This window comes from Asparagus officinalis, chromosome 3 (assembly GCF_001876935.1).
Source record: "Asparagus officinalis chromosome 3, Aspof.V1, whole genome shotgun sequence".
NCBI classification, from domain to species: domain Eukaryota; kingdom Viridiplantae; phylum Streptophyta; class Magnoliopsida; order Asparagales; family Asparagaceae; genus Asparagus; species Asparagus officinalis.
In genome coordinates, this window is record NC_033796.1 from 61,650,591 (window position 1) to 61,667,107 (window position 16,517).

Here is a 16,517-nt window from a genome sequence, read left to right on the forward strand (position 1 = left end):
AACGTCGTCTTTATTTGATAGAAACATCTTCTTTTTGGGACGTTGACTTGGATACAATATCTTGTTGACATTCTCTGGACAACTTGTTATTGCCTTTGAAGGATCCAAGGTCAGGTCATGAGTCGCACATTTAAAACCACCCCCTTGTGAGTGTGGAGTCTTAACAGGATCTTGGGCTTCAACACGGACCCCCAGGAGGGAGGTGACAGGAATTCTCCAAGAAAGGGAGGCCTACTTTCCCCTCTTGTGCACATCGCATGAACAAGTACATTACGATGTCCCGGTTTGTTTGGAGGTGGCGGGACACTTTTGCACAACAATTGGTTTGATAGGAGTGTGCATACGACCCCCAATCTGAGAAGCTCCTTGAGTTTTGATCACCGGACCTAAACGCTATTTCATTGATGCTTTGCTTTCATCCTTGTCGAGGACCAAGGTGGTCAGCTATTGTAATTCTGAACTTTGTTAGGTCAGGGCTGACCCAAGACTTCATTGGAGGCATAGTGGAAGGAGCCAAAGAAGAACCTAGAACGAAAACCTAGAACGGAAGTCGAAGGAGGAGAAGAAGTGGCTATGGAAAAAGACCTTTGGGCAAGATAGTGAAAACTATCTCGGCCAAAGGCTCTTTGGGAGGGACAGTTGCCACTGTCTCGACCAAACAGTTTCTGGCTAACTCCGAATTTTATTTGTGCAAGTTCGGACTTTGGAATCCAAACTTTGCAGGATGTTGGTGGTTCTTTGTCTATCTCTTTCTTCTTTAATTCTTGTGCCTTTCGCACAATAGTACGAGCATATGTGGCACGTGCATGGTGCCTCTGGATGCATTCCTTCTTCGTTGAATGAGTCCTCTTGATGAGATCCTATTCCTCGGTTGATAGCTTGGAGGAAGTATCAGCAACCTGTTGTTGGAATTGTTCAGTTGCTTAACGCTTCCGTGACTCCAAGTCTGCGTAGAAGCGCACTCCATCTATCTGTTCCAAGGTCTTCACAAACTGACGAGCCTTACACTGGCGTTGTCTCTGATGAGCCCTCTTCGTCAGAGTTGGCGAACTTTCATTTCCATTGAATGACTTCTTAACTGGGGAGGAGCCGTTGTGAGCAGAATTTCTGACTTTGTTGGTTATCGAAATACCGTTGCGAGGGAAAGCCTCGACAATTGTTGGGCGAGAGTCATTACCCTGAGTCTTCATTAGTACGGAAGAATGGAAAACCTTCATCGAAGATGAGATCCTCCTACACTTACGGGGAGAAGAGGATCTTGATGAAGACGAGGAGAGATATTCCTCGAATTCGTCTTGGTCGAACTCGCATTCGACCATCGATCCGACTTGAATGTTGCTAGGCTATGACACGACAGTCTCGATGCCAGGACTGATGACTTCCACTGTTGTCGCCAGCATGTTTGCTTTGGAAACAATTTTCTTTGTTGCTTCTATTAAATCGTTTAAAAGAAACACAAGGATAAGCTTTACACGTGTAACTCTCTTCTTTTACAAAGAAAACAAAATTATGCTCCCTAGTAACACACACAGAAACTCCTATGTAGTAGTCTCTGTTTGCGTGTGATTATTTTCATGTGCTGGTGATACGTTATCCGTGGACCACGGAGCAACGTTTTCAAATCGGATACGAAGAAGGCTTAAAGTTAATGCTTCGACGGAAAAACAATAACAGAAATAAGTGTGTTAGCGAGGTAAGACAAGTACTCTTCTCAAGATCAAATCTAAGTTTGAGCTTAGGGAAACACCAAAGGACTCTTGAGAATACTTGAAAGTGGATGAAGAACTCTCTCTTGCTCTCAAAGTTCACCAAATGCCAGCCTCTCTCTGCTTGATCACACATTGGTTTCCCTTCACAAGTGTGTAAGGGGTTATTTATAGCAATTGGAAACCATAATCATCGAATAAGAGGCAAAACACTTGGTGGTCAATGTCTCATGTGGGCGAGACAGTGTCCACTGTCTCGGCCAAAGGAGACAACTTCCAGGACTTTGTAACCGCCACCTACTATCTTAAAATGCGTTAAATGCCACAATTTTCGTGGGTAGTGGGCGTATTTCTCGGATGTAACTACCCACTAACGTTAATGAGCGTCCTCAAGCAGTTATGGAGTCAAGTGGACCCCAAAAAACCTCATAAAACTGCCAAAACACTTGGGAGGCTGTCTCGTAGTTGGCGAGACAACCTCCACTATCTCGCATATGCGAGACACCAATTATGAGACAATTCCAAGTCCTATTTTTGAGTTGTGTTTTGTGTTCTCCTTTGCTTCCTTCTGCATTGGATGATTTTCTCTGACTTAGATGATGACGTTCTGCGTCTTCTCTCTGTCTTGAGGTGAGTTTGGGACCTATAGGCAAATTTTTGATGCCTACACTAGCAAAAATAAAAATTAGTCGGTGTAGCTCCATCAACAAAATATTTGGCAGAAATTTAAGAAATTTTACAAAGCTTTGGAATGAAATTTAAGAATAATTTAGAAATTTTCATTTGCGATGAACTTTTAAATTAGTTTTAGAAAATATTTATGAGAGTTAATTTGAAAGGAGTTTAATTTTAGAAATAACGAATCCATCTCCCCTGTAATTAATTTCTAGTTCTGTATAATCCCTTTTAACTTCAATTTTGTATAATCTCCCTTAACAAAAAACAGGAAACAGTGACGACGATAAGCAGAACGTTAGTTTCTACTTTTGATACAATTATTAAGTAGTAAATTAGATAGCTAGTTTCTAATCATCGTAATCAACGAATGCCCACTGATTTAACGGCATAGATGTGAGCAAATGGGTATACAGTCTGAAGAAGGAAAAAAAGAAAAAAAAAATTAAAACTCAAGATACGTAGGCACTTAAAACTTGATACTGGACTATTACAATTTAAGCACTAATTCGATCCCACAATTCAACCCACCCTTGGAGAACTCTCTCTAAAAAAAAAGAGAAATCATTGAAGAGCGCACATCAGAGACGAACGAAGAAGAAACTGAGCTCATTGCCGCCAAGACACCCAGCAGGATCAACAAAATGATAAGACTCCGAGTCAGCAGACCCAACAACCCTCTCAAACTTCCCTCTCATGTACCCCAACCTCGGGCCATCATCTGCCGTCGGCGGCGGTGGAAGCACCCCAACGCCGGTCGAAACCCCACGCAAAGAATCCAGAGCCCATCCGGCACCAGCATCGACCTCCCTCCTCGATCCAAACCCGACCCTCTTCCCGTTGAAGTACACCGCCCACGTGACAACGCTCATCAGGGGCCTGCCGCCTGATTTCACGCGGTCGCATTCGAGCACGACTCTGCAGGCGTCGTCGCTGTCGAGATGGCTGATGGGGAGATCGAGGAAGAGGAAGGGATTGGGATCCTGTGGGAGCTGGAAGCAGAGCTTCACCTTGTTCTTTGTAGTTTCTTGATCGGAGAGGATTGTTCCGATTACGACAGTGCCGGAGGAACTTACTGGAGAGGTGGAGGTGATGCTGAAAATGTTGGCCCATGGGAGGCTAGGGAGGAAGACGTTGGGTGGTGTGCATGGAACAAACAACGAGTCGGCGATCGACACGAGCAACTTCCACAGTCTCCCACCGCCCGTGGTCGTTGCTGCAATGGCACCACCATCATCATTAGGTGGTGGCGGTGGTTGGTTGTTGTTTGATCTTGGTGCTTCCATAGTTTGCACGCTCACAGGCTGTGAATCATATCACTCTCAATCCCAGCGTAAGTCAACGGGAAAGAAGAAAAAGGAGTTAAAGAGGAGATGGTTGATTAGTTTTTGAGTTTGTTGCATATTAAGATGTGAGATTGGGTTACCATACGATTTGTGATCATCCTTCTCTCTGCTCATGCGGGAATTGACGAGAAAAATTGGGATCCTCAGGATACTGCTAGATATTATGAAGAGATACATCTTAACAACCCGAATTTACAGTTGACCGTGCTTTTATTTTTTCGAAATAAATAGGTGATATTGCTTTAACCTATATTAACTGTTTTTATTAGGGTTAACCTAATATAATCTATTACTATATCTATACTATACTTATACTACTTATAAAAGAGAATACACATGTTAAAACTTTTAATTTCCTATTTTGCCCTTTTAAATTTTGATAATCCGCAATTATACCATAGGTTATAATTAATCCTTAAATAATCATCCATAACTCTTTATTAAATGCACCTCCTAATATTTGGTCAAGAATAAAATCATTATCAATAGTTTATAATCTAATACTACATACAAATGTTATGTCTATAGTTAGAATTTTAGAATGCCAATGTTTACTTTTTGGTCTACCTTAGTTGCATGTCGGGGGCCAGAGTTTTGTAGAAACTACCTAATGTAAAATTAGAGAATGGTGCGCTTCATTCTTTATTGCTTTGGGTCTTTTGAGCACTGGCTGCTAATGAGTCCAAAATTTCAGCTCAAGACTATGAATTTCTTCCCAATCAGTCACAAAATAGTATACGACAAAGTTAATCAAATAATTATAATAACAAGATGTAGAGTCTATACTTTTAAAATTCAATTTGAATAATTGCATAAACTATGAACCAAATTAACTATGACTTTGTTTGGATACCATATTGTTTTTCTTATTGTGTTTTTGTAAAAAAAACCATGGTATTATGTTTTTCCCTTAAATGTTTTCAAAACACCATGTTAAGTATTTTTGGTCAACACTAGTTTGACCAATTACAATATTAGTATTAAACATATTATTAATATATTATATATTAATTATAATAAAATGTTATAATATTTAGTTTGCACTATTATAGTATTATAAGCATTAAATATAATATAATATAATTTAATATAATATTGTATAATATATTATAATATTATGTTGTACTTTAATGAGTTACATTATGTATACTATTATTTATTACAATTATTAACATATTATATTTAAATAATTTATATATTTATTATTTTGGTATTCAATTTATTGTTATCATTATATTAATATTTCTAAATAATGTTATTTATGTTAATATAATATTATAATATTATCATATAATGTAATTATTAATATGTTATATTTGTTATTATATATGTATTATAAATTTATATATTATAAATATTTTATATCATATAATTGTTTAGTTTTTTAAAATATGTTGAGTTTATTAATAGTACTTTATTATATATTAACAATTTATGATATAAATAAATGTTATATACTTCGAATATATCTATTTTTTTATTGAAATTTGTTAGCAATAAATTATTTTATTATTAAAATTATTTTACTTTATAATAGATTATTATTTATTATATAATATATTAATATTTTATATATTATATTATCATTTACTATACATATATTATTATATTATTAATTATTACAATTTATTTATTAAAAATTTATTAATAGTACTTTTAATATATATAACAATTTATGATAACAAATGTTATATACTACATTATTAATTTTTTTCATTATATTTTGTTAGTATAATATTTATTATTAAAAATTTTCATTTACTTTATAATAAATATATTATTTATTATATAATATTTAATTTTTATATATTATATTACATTTACTATACAATATATTAATATAAATTATTAATTTATTACAATTTATTTATTAAAAAATTAATAATATTATAGCGACTATACTATTGTATAGTATATTATTATATATTATTATGTTTTATTTAATATCAATAACCTTTTTTATTATTTTTAAATTAGTTTTTTTTATGTTTTATTATTATTTATTATTATAAAATACATTATTAACATATTAAATACTTGTATTTTGTATGTTATTATATTATTATATAAGATATTTTATTTATTATATTTTATACTACTTAATAAATATTACTATATTAGATGAAATATAATATAGTATAGTATAGTATAGTATAATATAATAAGCATGTTGATAATAAGTCTATATTAATTATATTTAATATATTATGTTAGATATTATATTAACACCTTCTCAAACTCAAACCAAAACTCCAAACTCAAAACACCTACAAGGTGTTTTGAAATAAGTGTTGCGTTTTTGGTTTGAGGATGATTTAGCTTAAAAAGCACTATGGTTTTTAAACGCACGGTGTTTTGGTTTTAGCAAAAACACAATGGAAATAAGTAAATTACCATGTTATCCAAACGGAGCCTAACAAACAACCCTTTTTATTTTTATATAACATCTCTTTCATCTCTTGAGTCTAAATTAGCTCATACATTTTCTTCCACTGACCATAATACCAACTAAATCAAAACCATACAATTACAAAAGAAAAGCTAAACTAAAACTTGACTTGGATTAGAATAGAAAATTTAACAAAGCAAAAGAGGTTGACTTTCTTGCAAGGATCAAATTTGCCAAGCACGTGTTAGCATGGTATGTTCCTCTATAATTCAATTAGAATTTTAAAAATATGTTTCAAAACTTACTGATTATAGAAATGAGTCAATTTGGTACAATTTAAATTGGTACAATTAATTTGGTGATTAGTTTTTTTTGGAGACATTGCGATCACTCAAATTTCAAAATGTATTATAGAATAACTAAAATGAAGAAATGTATCTTAAAATCTCATTAGATTAAATATTTTTAAAATTCAACCCCCTAAATGTATTTCACGGTATAATTTAAAAACATATTGTATCAAAAAAATCTATAATGTTAATATTATGAAGTAGGGGCACGATTAGGAATACATTAGGCTAATTATATTATCATTTTGATGTTATAGTGAAAAGTACAAAATAAACTTTCTTACTATGATATCAGACCCAAAATATTAAATAAATACTACAACCAATATATTTACATGCATCCAAAATAAATGTTATATTTTTGTTATAAATAAACCCTAATTACTAAAGTGATATCTTCTTAACCTTTGGCTTTTTTACCTTCTAATTAATTACTCATTTTATATGTTATAAAAATTTTCATTTATTTCTCTCTTCCTCTCCTTCCAACCATCTGACTTCTATTTTTGAGAAACGAAGTACTTGGGATGTCATTAAAGATGGAATAGATTTCTATGGAAATACTATCACAATGATTCAGTGCTAACTTGTGAATAGAGATTGATAAAATGCATATGAATGACATAATCAATCTCTCTTGTAATTGTCTCTATTATGGTGTTCACTCACCCAAGATACGAGTATTTGCAAAATAATTCAGTAAGAGTCCTGGCAAAATGACCTTAACCAACTTAAGTGAACCAAGCCCAACAGAAGCCTTGACCCTGCCGACTCATCAAGTTGATATTCTTTCATGCCGACACGAAATGCGGGATCAGTCTATCATCGAGGATGACTTACCTAGGGCACTCGACCACTCACTTGGCAACTCACGGAGATGACTTGATGGACATTCTCTATTGTTAACTAAGTTGAGGACTCGACCCTTGCCTTAAGCCTCTCCCCCAGAGCACATGTCAGCATCCCAGTCCACCTAGGACAAGCCTTATCCAGATTTTAGCCTGATGGCCTTCATGACTTGTCAGCTACCAACGTGCCTTCTACCACACTCAATCACTTCCTAAAAAAATATGGAGATACCTTCTCCCGTGCCGAAGTGACTTCCCCTCTAGTTGTCAGCCAATACCTGTAAAGCGAGGGACGACTCACCATGCTAGTGTGTCTTCTACCTCACTCTCAATCACTTCCCAAAAAATACAGAGACACCCTCTCCCATTATTTAGTGACTTCCCCTCCAGTCGCCAGCTGACACCTATAAAACAAGGGATGACTTGGCTCTTAGCCCGCACTTCATCACTACCTCCCTAGGCAGGGCTAGAGGTGACCTATTGATCCTAACGACGGAGATATATACATGTATACTCCTTTCCTCTGAGGGGGTGGAAAAAAGAGAGGAAAAAAGCTCTCTCTCTCTCTCTCTCTCTCTCTCTCTCTCTCTCTCAAAAGAAAAAGAACCCACAGTTCTGTGTCTACAGGGAGGAGCTTACATAGACCCTCTGTAACGGCACCTTGCCACCTCAAGAACCACCTCGGTTCCTAACCTTCCCCTTCCCAGTCGAGTTTCACTAACTTGACCATTGGAGGAATAACGGGGGAACCAGTCCCCGCCCTCTCACGGGTTCTTCTTGTCTGTGCAGCGTGAGCATCAAGCCCCCGCTTAAGAACTAAGCATAAAGTCAGAGAAGGAAGAGACACCTTCATCACTCTCCCCTACCCGTCCCGGTGAGGACCCGGGGGGATTGATCAAATTTCGGATTAGAACTGATCCTAACCCGGATCTAATTGACTGTTTGGTCGTGTCATCAACCATTTAGCACCCACCATGGGGCCTCTTTTATTTTTTGGGAAGACATGTCAAATTCTGAACAAGGGTCTGATTCTACTCACCCTGAAGAACAACATTGGAGTTGCATCATCCAAGCTAAATGAAGTCAGGAGTTGTATCATTCAAGCTAAGGAGGGTTAGCTTTGGCTAAGAGGAACCAACACAGGCGTAGTCCTCGAAGGCATCAGCGACTTATCTGGGGAGTGTTTGCTAAGCACACCATTTGCTAGATAGTAGAGTGACCTTCAACCCTCTAAAAACCCTCTGAAAGAAGACACACCATAAGGGTGGTTGTTTTTCTTGAAATAGCAACCCTGACTTCTAATCGCCATCACAGAATAACTTTGGCCAGAACACAAGTTCCGATCAGGCCAAATATCACTTAAGCTCCAATTGGCAATAGTTCTTATGAGCATAGGAGCAGTGATTAAGTTTGTGATAAGTGTCTTAGACCATGAGGATTCTTTGAAGGAAACTCCTATATACCAGGGATGAGATTGTGGGAAAAGCTTAAGGCCTATACACTGATTGTCTTCTTAGGAAGAACGACCTTGGCCCTTCAACTGATGCTTGCACCACTAAAGTTGCATAAGCTTTGGTGGTCGAAGCATGTGACCCGCATGATCCCCATAAGGGAGAGTTCTCCATTCACAAGCATGGTCCAGCCCCCAGTGCTTCCAAGCTCCTTCAAGAAAACCTCTACGGTTTGTCACTTCCAGGAAGTACAATACCGGTTGGTGAATTCTCTCTCTAAGAGAATTTCCTCCACAAAAGGTACCATGTAGCTTCTGATCGTGCCCAAACCCTCAAGAACCCAACCTGGAAAATGCCATTCAACATAATTCATGGTGTCTGGGCAGTTCCTTTTGCTAAAAGCAGGTATGCTAACCATCCACCTTCAAGGCTTTGCTAAAGATTCAGACTCAAAAGGAACCTTGGCTGATGAGATGGCAAATAGAGTTTTGACTCATCTTCATCTATCATCGAGTCGTCTGTAATGGTAAAAGCAAAATCCAACTAAAGAAGTTCTATATTGGTGGCTTCATCCACTATAAAGCTGCCTTTGAAACAGAGATAAAGAAAGATCACAAGTGGTTCAATCTCCTTGAACGTTTGATGTCTCCAATGGATACTTTCCATAATCATGTAAATTTCAACACTAATGAAATCCTATCAAATATGAATTAACTATTATCTCACAGGGATCAAGCCTTCACTAGGGCTGAAGACCTAGGCACCATGTAAGACCTAGGCACCCCCAATAAGCCCTTGGTACCTTCTCAAGATAAACCCAAGGCACAACCCTATGATCGACTCCCATAGTCGCCATTCGACCATATGGGGATTACGAAGACCTAGGTACTTACATAAGACCTAGACATCCAACCTCAGGGTTATCATTCAGCCTCATGGCTACCAAAGACCTAATCAACACTTAAGAGTTCTAGGCATTCAACTCCTCAGTCAAATTTTAAGCCCTTGGTACCTCTTCAGGGTAAACCCAAGGCACAACATATGATCGAATCTTCCAGTGTTACTCAATCATCATGGTTAATCAAAAAACATGCATCCAAATAAGTCCTGGGCGACCTAACCTTAGGGTTGGTATGTCAACAAGCCCTTAGTACCTTCTCAGGATAAACCCAAGGTACAACCCTATGGTCGACTCCCACAGTCGCCATTCGACCATACGGGGATTATGAAGACCTAGGCACCTACGTAAGACCTAGGCTCCCAACCTTAGGGTTGTCATTCAGCCTCATGACTTCCAAAGACTTAGTCAACTCTTAAGATTTCTAGGCATTCGACTCCTCAGTCAAAATTTAAGACCTTGGTACCTTTTTAGGGTAAACCTAAGGCACAACATATGATCGAATCCTCCAGTCTTACTCGACCATCATGGTTAATCAAAAATCCAGGTGTCCAAATAAGTCTTGGACGACCCAACCTCAGGGTTGGTATGTCAATAAGTCCTTGGTACCTTCTCAGGATAAACCCAAGGCACAACCCTATGGTCGACTCCCAAAATCGCCATTCGACTATATGGGAATTACGAAGACTTAGGCACCTACGTAAGACATAGGCACCCAACCTTAGGGTTATCATTCAGCCTCATGGTTGCCAAAGACCTAGTCAACTCTCAAGAGTTCTAAGCATTCAACTCCTTAGTCGAATTTTAAGCCATTGGTACATTTTCACGGTAAACCCAAGGCACAACGTATGGTCGAATCCTCAAGTGTTACTCGACCATCATGGTTAATCAAAAACCCAAGCATCCAAATAAGTCTTGGGGGACCTAACTTCAGGGTCGGTATGTCAACAAGCCCTTGGTACTTTCTCAGGATAAACCTAAGACACAACCCTATGGTCGACTCCCACAATCGTCACTCAACCATACGGGGATTTTGATAACCTAGGCACCACGTAAGACCTAGGCACCCAACCTCAGGGTTTTCATTCTGCCCAAAAGGTATTCATAAGCCTAATGTATGAATATTGAATGTATGGATAATACTTAATTGATCTAAAAACTTAAGCAGTTATCTGTCAAGTTCTGGTCAATTAAACGCTCAGCCAACAAAGGTATTAGGTTTGTCATAAGTCCCTAGCACGGGTCGACACATTACAACTAACTCACTTTAGCTAACATTTTAGTTCTTAACAAGAACAAAGCTACAAAGCTACAAAGCTAAAGGAATATAAACAATGAAAGCAAACTCAAGAATGGAGTCAAATATAAACGATGAAGGCAAACTCAAGAATGGAGTCAAAAGTTAATTTTCATTCAATAAGAGTAAAATTCATTACAAGTTTCTCTAAAAAAAAGTGACATGCAGGTCCTCAAAGCTCTCGACCAGATCCAGGAGTTGGACTTGGTGGTCTCCTTGTGGTAGCAGCTGTAGTAGATTCCCCAGGGGCCCAAGCAACAGGCTTGACCTCATCGTCACTCATTGATAAATTCAATCCGCCTATACTCTTCTCGACATCTTTCAACAGATTGAGATAGCAGGAGACGCGGGAAGGATAGAAGTGGTCTGGAGAAGGGTGAGAGCTATGAGGCACTAGAGAAGTGAAGTTGTAGGTAATAAAATTTGCATATGATCAAGGAGGTCAAATCTTACCTGATTGATCCTGCCTACCATTGTTTTAAGCTCGCTTGCATGCTCAAAATTGTAAGCACAAGTGTGTTTTGCTTACTCGCCTACACCAAAATGGCCAAGTAGAGCTCGCCTAAAAGCTTGACTCTCACATGAGTCAAGCTCGCCTGAAAGCTTGACTCCCACATGAGTCTAGATCGCCTGAAAGCTTAACTCTCACATGAGTCAAGCTCGCCTGCATGCTCGACTCACCCGCACGAGTCGAGCTCACTCAGACACTTGGCTCACCTACACGGACCAAGTTGGCCAACTCGCCTGACTCACCAGCACGAGTCAAGCCTGCCAGATGGCTTGACTCACCAGCACGAGTCAAGCTCGCCTGAATGATTCAACTCGCCCACACAAGTTGAGATCGCCTGAATGCTTCGCTTACCCGCATGAGTCAAGCTCATCTGTAAGAGGTTCACCCACATGAACTGAGCTCACCAATAGGATTAAGCTCGCCTAAATGCTTAAGGGGTCTGCCAGTCAACCTCGCCTATCGCCAAGCTCGCATGAGCATTCAGACAGCACACAATCTCTCCTGCAAGCCCACCAGGCTCGCTTGAGTGGTGCAAATAGCAGCTTGCTTGTAGGAATGGGCATTCTCACTTTCCACATTTTAGGGTATGGAGCATGGCTCTCATCACCTATAAGTGGTCACATCCCTCAGCTATAGGGAAGGGTTGGCCCTCCTCAACCATAATCATGAGGCATAGTCACATCCCTTAATTCAAGGGATTGTCCATGACTCATCTCTTCTATAGATAGCCACTTATGGCTACATGAGAAGGGGGCAGGACATTTTTGGAACCAGAAGATTTTCTTGGCTCTACCTCTTGGCTCTTTGCAAACTCTTGCATTTTAGTCTTCTTTGTGCATTCGGCCTTAATAATCATCAAGCTCGGGTATTCAAACTCAGTCACACAAGATTCTACCACGTGTTGAAGCTTAATCACAATTTCGGTCAGATCGTCCAAGGGAAGCAAACTCGACGCAAGCATTTGAGGGAGGTGTCCTATCGCTACCGAAGAACCCATATTAAACAAGAAGAGTATTCTCTTCACTTCTGTTTAATTTTTGACTCTTGATTTGTAATAAGCAATTCTTATCAATACAAATCTCCATTGAGAACCAAATTTTACCTCTCACAGAAGATGGCGACCACAATGGGAGGCACTATTTCGTCAAACGAGATGATAGTGGCACAATTCAACAAAATTATGGTAGGGACAACTATCGGGTGCCTTGTGATTGAATTTGATCAAGCTAAGTATGAGAAGAACTTATCTTCATCCTCCTCTGGTGGTAATGTGTCTCGCAAGTGCCATAGAGTTGTGCGTGTAGCCCGACCCCAAGTGGCTGAGGCATCCACGCCTGAAGGTTCTACCCGAGCTATGGTAAGGGGTTTTATCCCCCCCTAAACCAGTTAAAGCCAAGTCAAAGGCCAAGAATGCAAGCCAAAGGGCTTCTCGATGGGTTGTTAAAAGATCTTCTTAGGCCCCTATGCAAGAGGAAACAATGATTTGTGTTAGCACGGACCACACCCTCGCCGTCAATATGAACGCTCCTCTCTCAAAGAGGGCCAAATAGTAGCGACAACAAGCTCTCGCCCACCAAGAGGCGCAAGCCCTCGCCTCTTACGACGGCCTGAATTACTATTCAGGTTTGAAAAGAGCCAAGCACGAGCACCAAGTTTTCAATTCTGACGAACTACGTAAGTTAGGCGAGCCCACCTACTCAGACGGGCTTCGCTCAGTTGACAAAGTTCCCAAGGTTGGTGAACTCAATGCTCCAGGCAAGCCCTACAATTCAGGCATGCTTCGTTCTGAATGCAAAGTTCCCAAATCAGGTGAACTAAGCAAGACATGCGAACCCCCTAGTTTAGGTAGGCTCCGACTTACGGGCCACATTCCCAATTCAGGCGAGCCCACCTACTCAGGTGGGCTTCACTCTATTGGAAAATTTTACAAATCTGATGAACTGCCCAAATCAGGCAAGCTGAAGATAACTGGTGAACCCCATCAGGCCCGCCTGATAACCAAATCTCGCCTGAAAGTAGGCCTTGGCTAGAAAGACAAAGCGGCGGGNNNGGCTCTCCAAACAGGCAAGTCTCGCCTGAATGATCAAGCAACTGAAGCTCGATAGAAGGCTGAAGCTCGCCTGAATATGAGACCTTGCACGTTAAGGCGAGCTCGCCTAAATTCAACACTTGGCGATTTCACCAAATGTTCTCACATGTCCTCTCATGAACCTTCTTTGCATAATTACGCGTTTGGTCCTTTTGATGACAGGAGCGGTCACCGCTAACTTATGAGGATCTCAAGGAGCACCTGACTCCCGAACACACGATTCACCAGGCGAATCCTTAGTGTCACTGTGAGAGGCTCATTAAAGCAGTATTCGCTGACTGCCAATGTACCAAAACACCAAAACCATCGGTGTTCGAGAGGCTTCCTCAACAGTCAAAATCTCCTTGCTGGTGAAGCAATCATCAGAGGAGACGAGCTCTTGATGATTCAGAACTCCCAGCCACCACGGTTAATATAACGGGGAAAGGTAAAGCTAAGTATTCATATTCACAGGATTTGGAATTTTCCCCGGGTTTAAAATACCTCCCCATTGAGAGCGAGGGTGTCTACCAACACACACGTACTCAAAAGGGGGTTACCATCCTATTTGATTATACACGCTTGGCGCCCGTCTATGACAACGATGATGAAGTTTGCTCAGCAATGGCAACATCTCAAACCTCAAGTTCAGTTCATGGAAAACATGAAAAGATGCACATAGTGGAAATCCCTAATGAGGTGGCTGGAAGATTTGAAGATCAACAAGCCACAATAGCCATGCAGCAAGCGACCATCAACTCCATGAAGGAGATGTTGGAGCAGCTTCTGAGCAAGAAAAAGAAGAAGGGGAGGACTTTGCGGATTTCATGAAAACCCTCAAAGAACAAAGAGCGGGAGCTTACTCCTGCTCACTCAACAAAAGGATAAGATAACCTTGAATCATCTTTGAACTTCTCATCCAAGTCTTCGGGAGGAGCGTCACGTGCTTGCAGCACTCCTCGAGATAAGAGGCTTGACGAGTTCTAGAGTCAACTCAGCACACTAAAACTTTAAAAGAACATGAATGAGCTGGGAGTGGTTAGACCGTACCCAGTTGAATAGGATACAATCCCCTACCCGACAAAGTTCAAACCTATGGGTTTAGTCCAGTTCGATGGCATGAGATCTCCCTCACAACATATCTACTACATCCTATCTCAGACAGGTTTTCTCACGGGGAATGATCCTATCCTCACTCGACTATCATCGGGACCCTCAAGTGGGGGGGGGGTCTTTGAATGGTTCCGTAAGCTAGAACCAGGCTTCAAATCATGGGCTGATATGAAAAAGCTTTTCTTGGCCCGCTTCTTTGACGACGACACGAAAGTGTCGATGGCCACTCTGCTAGCTGAGAAGCAGAGAAAAGTGGAGTTGGTTAGTGACTTTGTGAAGAGATTCAGGAATCGGTCACTTCATTTCTGGGACCAGGTCTCTGAGATCACCTTGATCGAGATGTGTCGCAACAATCTCTTGATCAACATTCTGTCCAAGGTTGGCATAGTGGAAACTCAAACCTGGAAGGAGCTTGTTCGCCAGGGTGAGTAGGTGGAAAACATGATCAAAAGATTAGAAGTTGAAGAGCCTCAATCCAAAAGAGGGGCGTCCGACCCAAGTGCATTCAGAAACCATCCTGAGATCATGGCTGTTGAGTCTACTCCAGCCCCCAAGTTAGCTCAGAGGCAAAAGCCCAAGTCCTTTGAACGGTGCCCTCTAGGCAATACAACTTCAAGAAAGACCAAGTTGTGGCTATCATCGATACCCTCCTCAAGAGCAACAGGATCAAGCTGCTAGAAGTCATGAAGCCTGAAGACATGAACAAGACAAATGAACCAAATTACTGTGCATACCATAGATTTGTCGGTCAACATACTTCTAAATGCTATATCCTCAAGGACAAGCTTCAAGCTCTTTATGACGCGGGAGTCCTAAAGAAGGAGAGGGTGCAGAAGAAAGCTACTACAAACATGGTCACTTTGAAATTCGAAACAAATCTTCCCGAAGTCCATGCGCCGGCATGGGTTGTACCTATCCCTAGGGCAAAATTGAAGATCATTAATGATGATCCTCATAATCAACGAGAGAAGGGTCTAATACCATAGACCATGCTGTCAGGACAAGTAATGTGGGTCCACCCTAATCTCCTTGGTGACAAGCAATAGACTTCCAAGTCTTCGAAGAAGTCCAAAGGCAAGGCTAAGCTGTGTAATGTCATTTCTGCTATATTAGATGATGACAAGGTAGATATGACAACCCTTACCAATTCTGACAATGAGGTGGACACATTGACTACCAGAGCAGGTAAGGATTTTGACAAGAACTACCTTCCAAGGGAAGAAAGTCCAGCAAGGCCACCAGTGGGACCGTCACCAACAGTCCGACCAAATCCTGACAAGCCGAGTTCAAGCAGTCAACCCTTTCGGTTCGACATACTCGTGCAACTGAAGAACATTCCAGCCAAAATTACCTTGTATGAACTCCTACGATTTTCCAAGTCCACATGGGAGGCTCTACGAGAGGCACTAGCTGACTAGAAGGCTTTTGCCAAGCATTTCTTGCCTACTCCAGAGGAGGACGTAGAAAGGGGATGTCCATAATACTGCCAGACATCCAAACAGCAGATTCCCTGTATTACCTTCACTCCTAATGATATGCTCATCAAGAGTACATCTCATGACCGACCCCTGTACTTCACAGGGTATGTTGGTTCCTCGAAGGTAGATAAGATCCAAGTCGATCTAGGATCTGCAGTGAGCATTGTCCCTCTGAAGCTCATTAAGCACTTAGGGGTACCTCAGAAGTGGTTGTCTACAATGCCTACCATCATATTTAGCTTCAACGCTACCGGAACCCGGCCACTAGGAAAGATCCGCCTCAAATGCCGGCTGCACAACATGAAGACGGAAGTGACCTACTACGTTATCAACGTGGAGCCTTTCTACAACATGCTATTTGGACAGCCGTGTATCCATAGCAACGGG

The 16,517-nt window shown here is 40.4% G+C and overlaps 1 protein-coding gene across 1 annotated transcript; it reads right to left on the reverse strand.

The window, feature by feature from the left end:
- LOC109832305 (protein MIZU-KUSSEI 1-like) lies at positions 2,827-3,864 on the reverse strand. Its single transcript, XM_020399727.1, has 2 exons — positions 3,808-3,864; positions 2,827-3,702 (listed from the first exon to the last, which is right to left on the reverse strand). The coding sequence occupies exon 2, from the start codon at positions 3,665-3,667 to the stop codon at positions 2,963-2,965; it is 705 nt and encodes a 234-aa protein (XP_020255316.1). The 5' UTR covers positions 3,668-3,702; positions 3,808-3,864; the 3' UTR covers positions 2,827-2,962.

What these genes read in the sequence shown, in the direction of transcription:
- LOC109832305 (XM_020399727.1), bottom strand. Translation starts at nt 3,667, where the DNA reads ATGGAAGCACCAAGATCAAACAACAACCAACCACCGCCACCACCTAAT.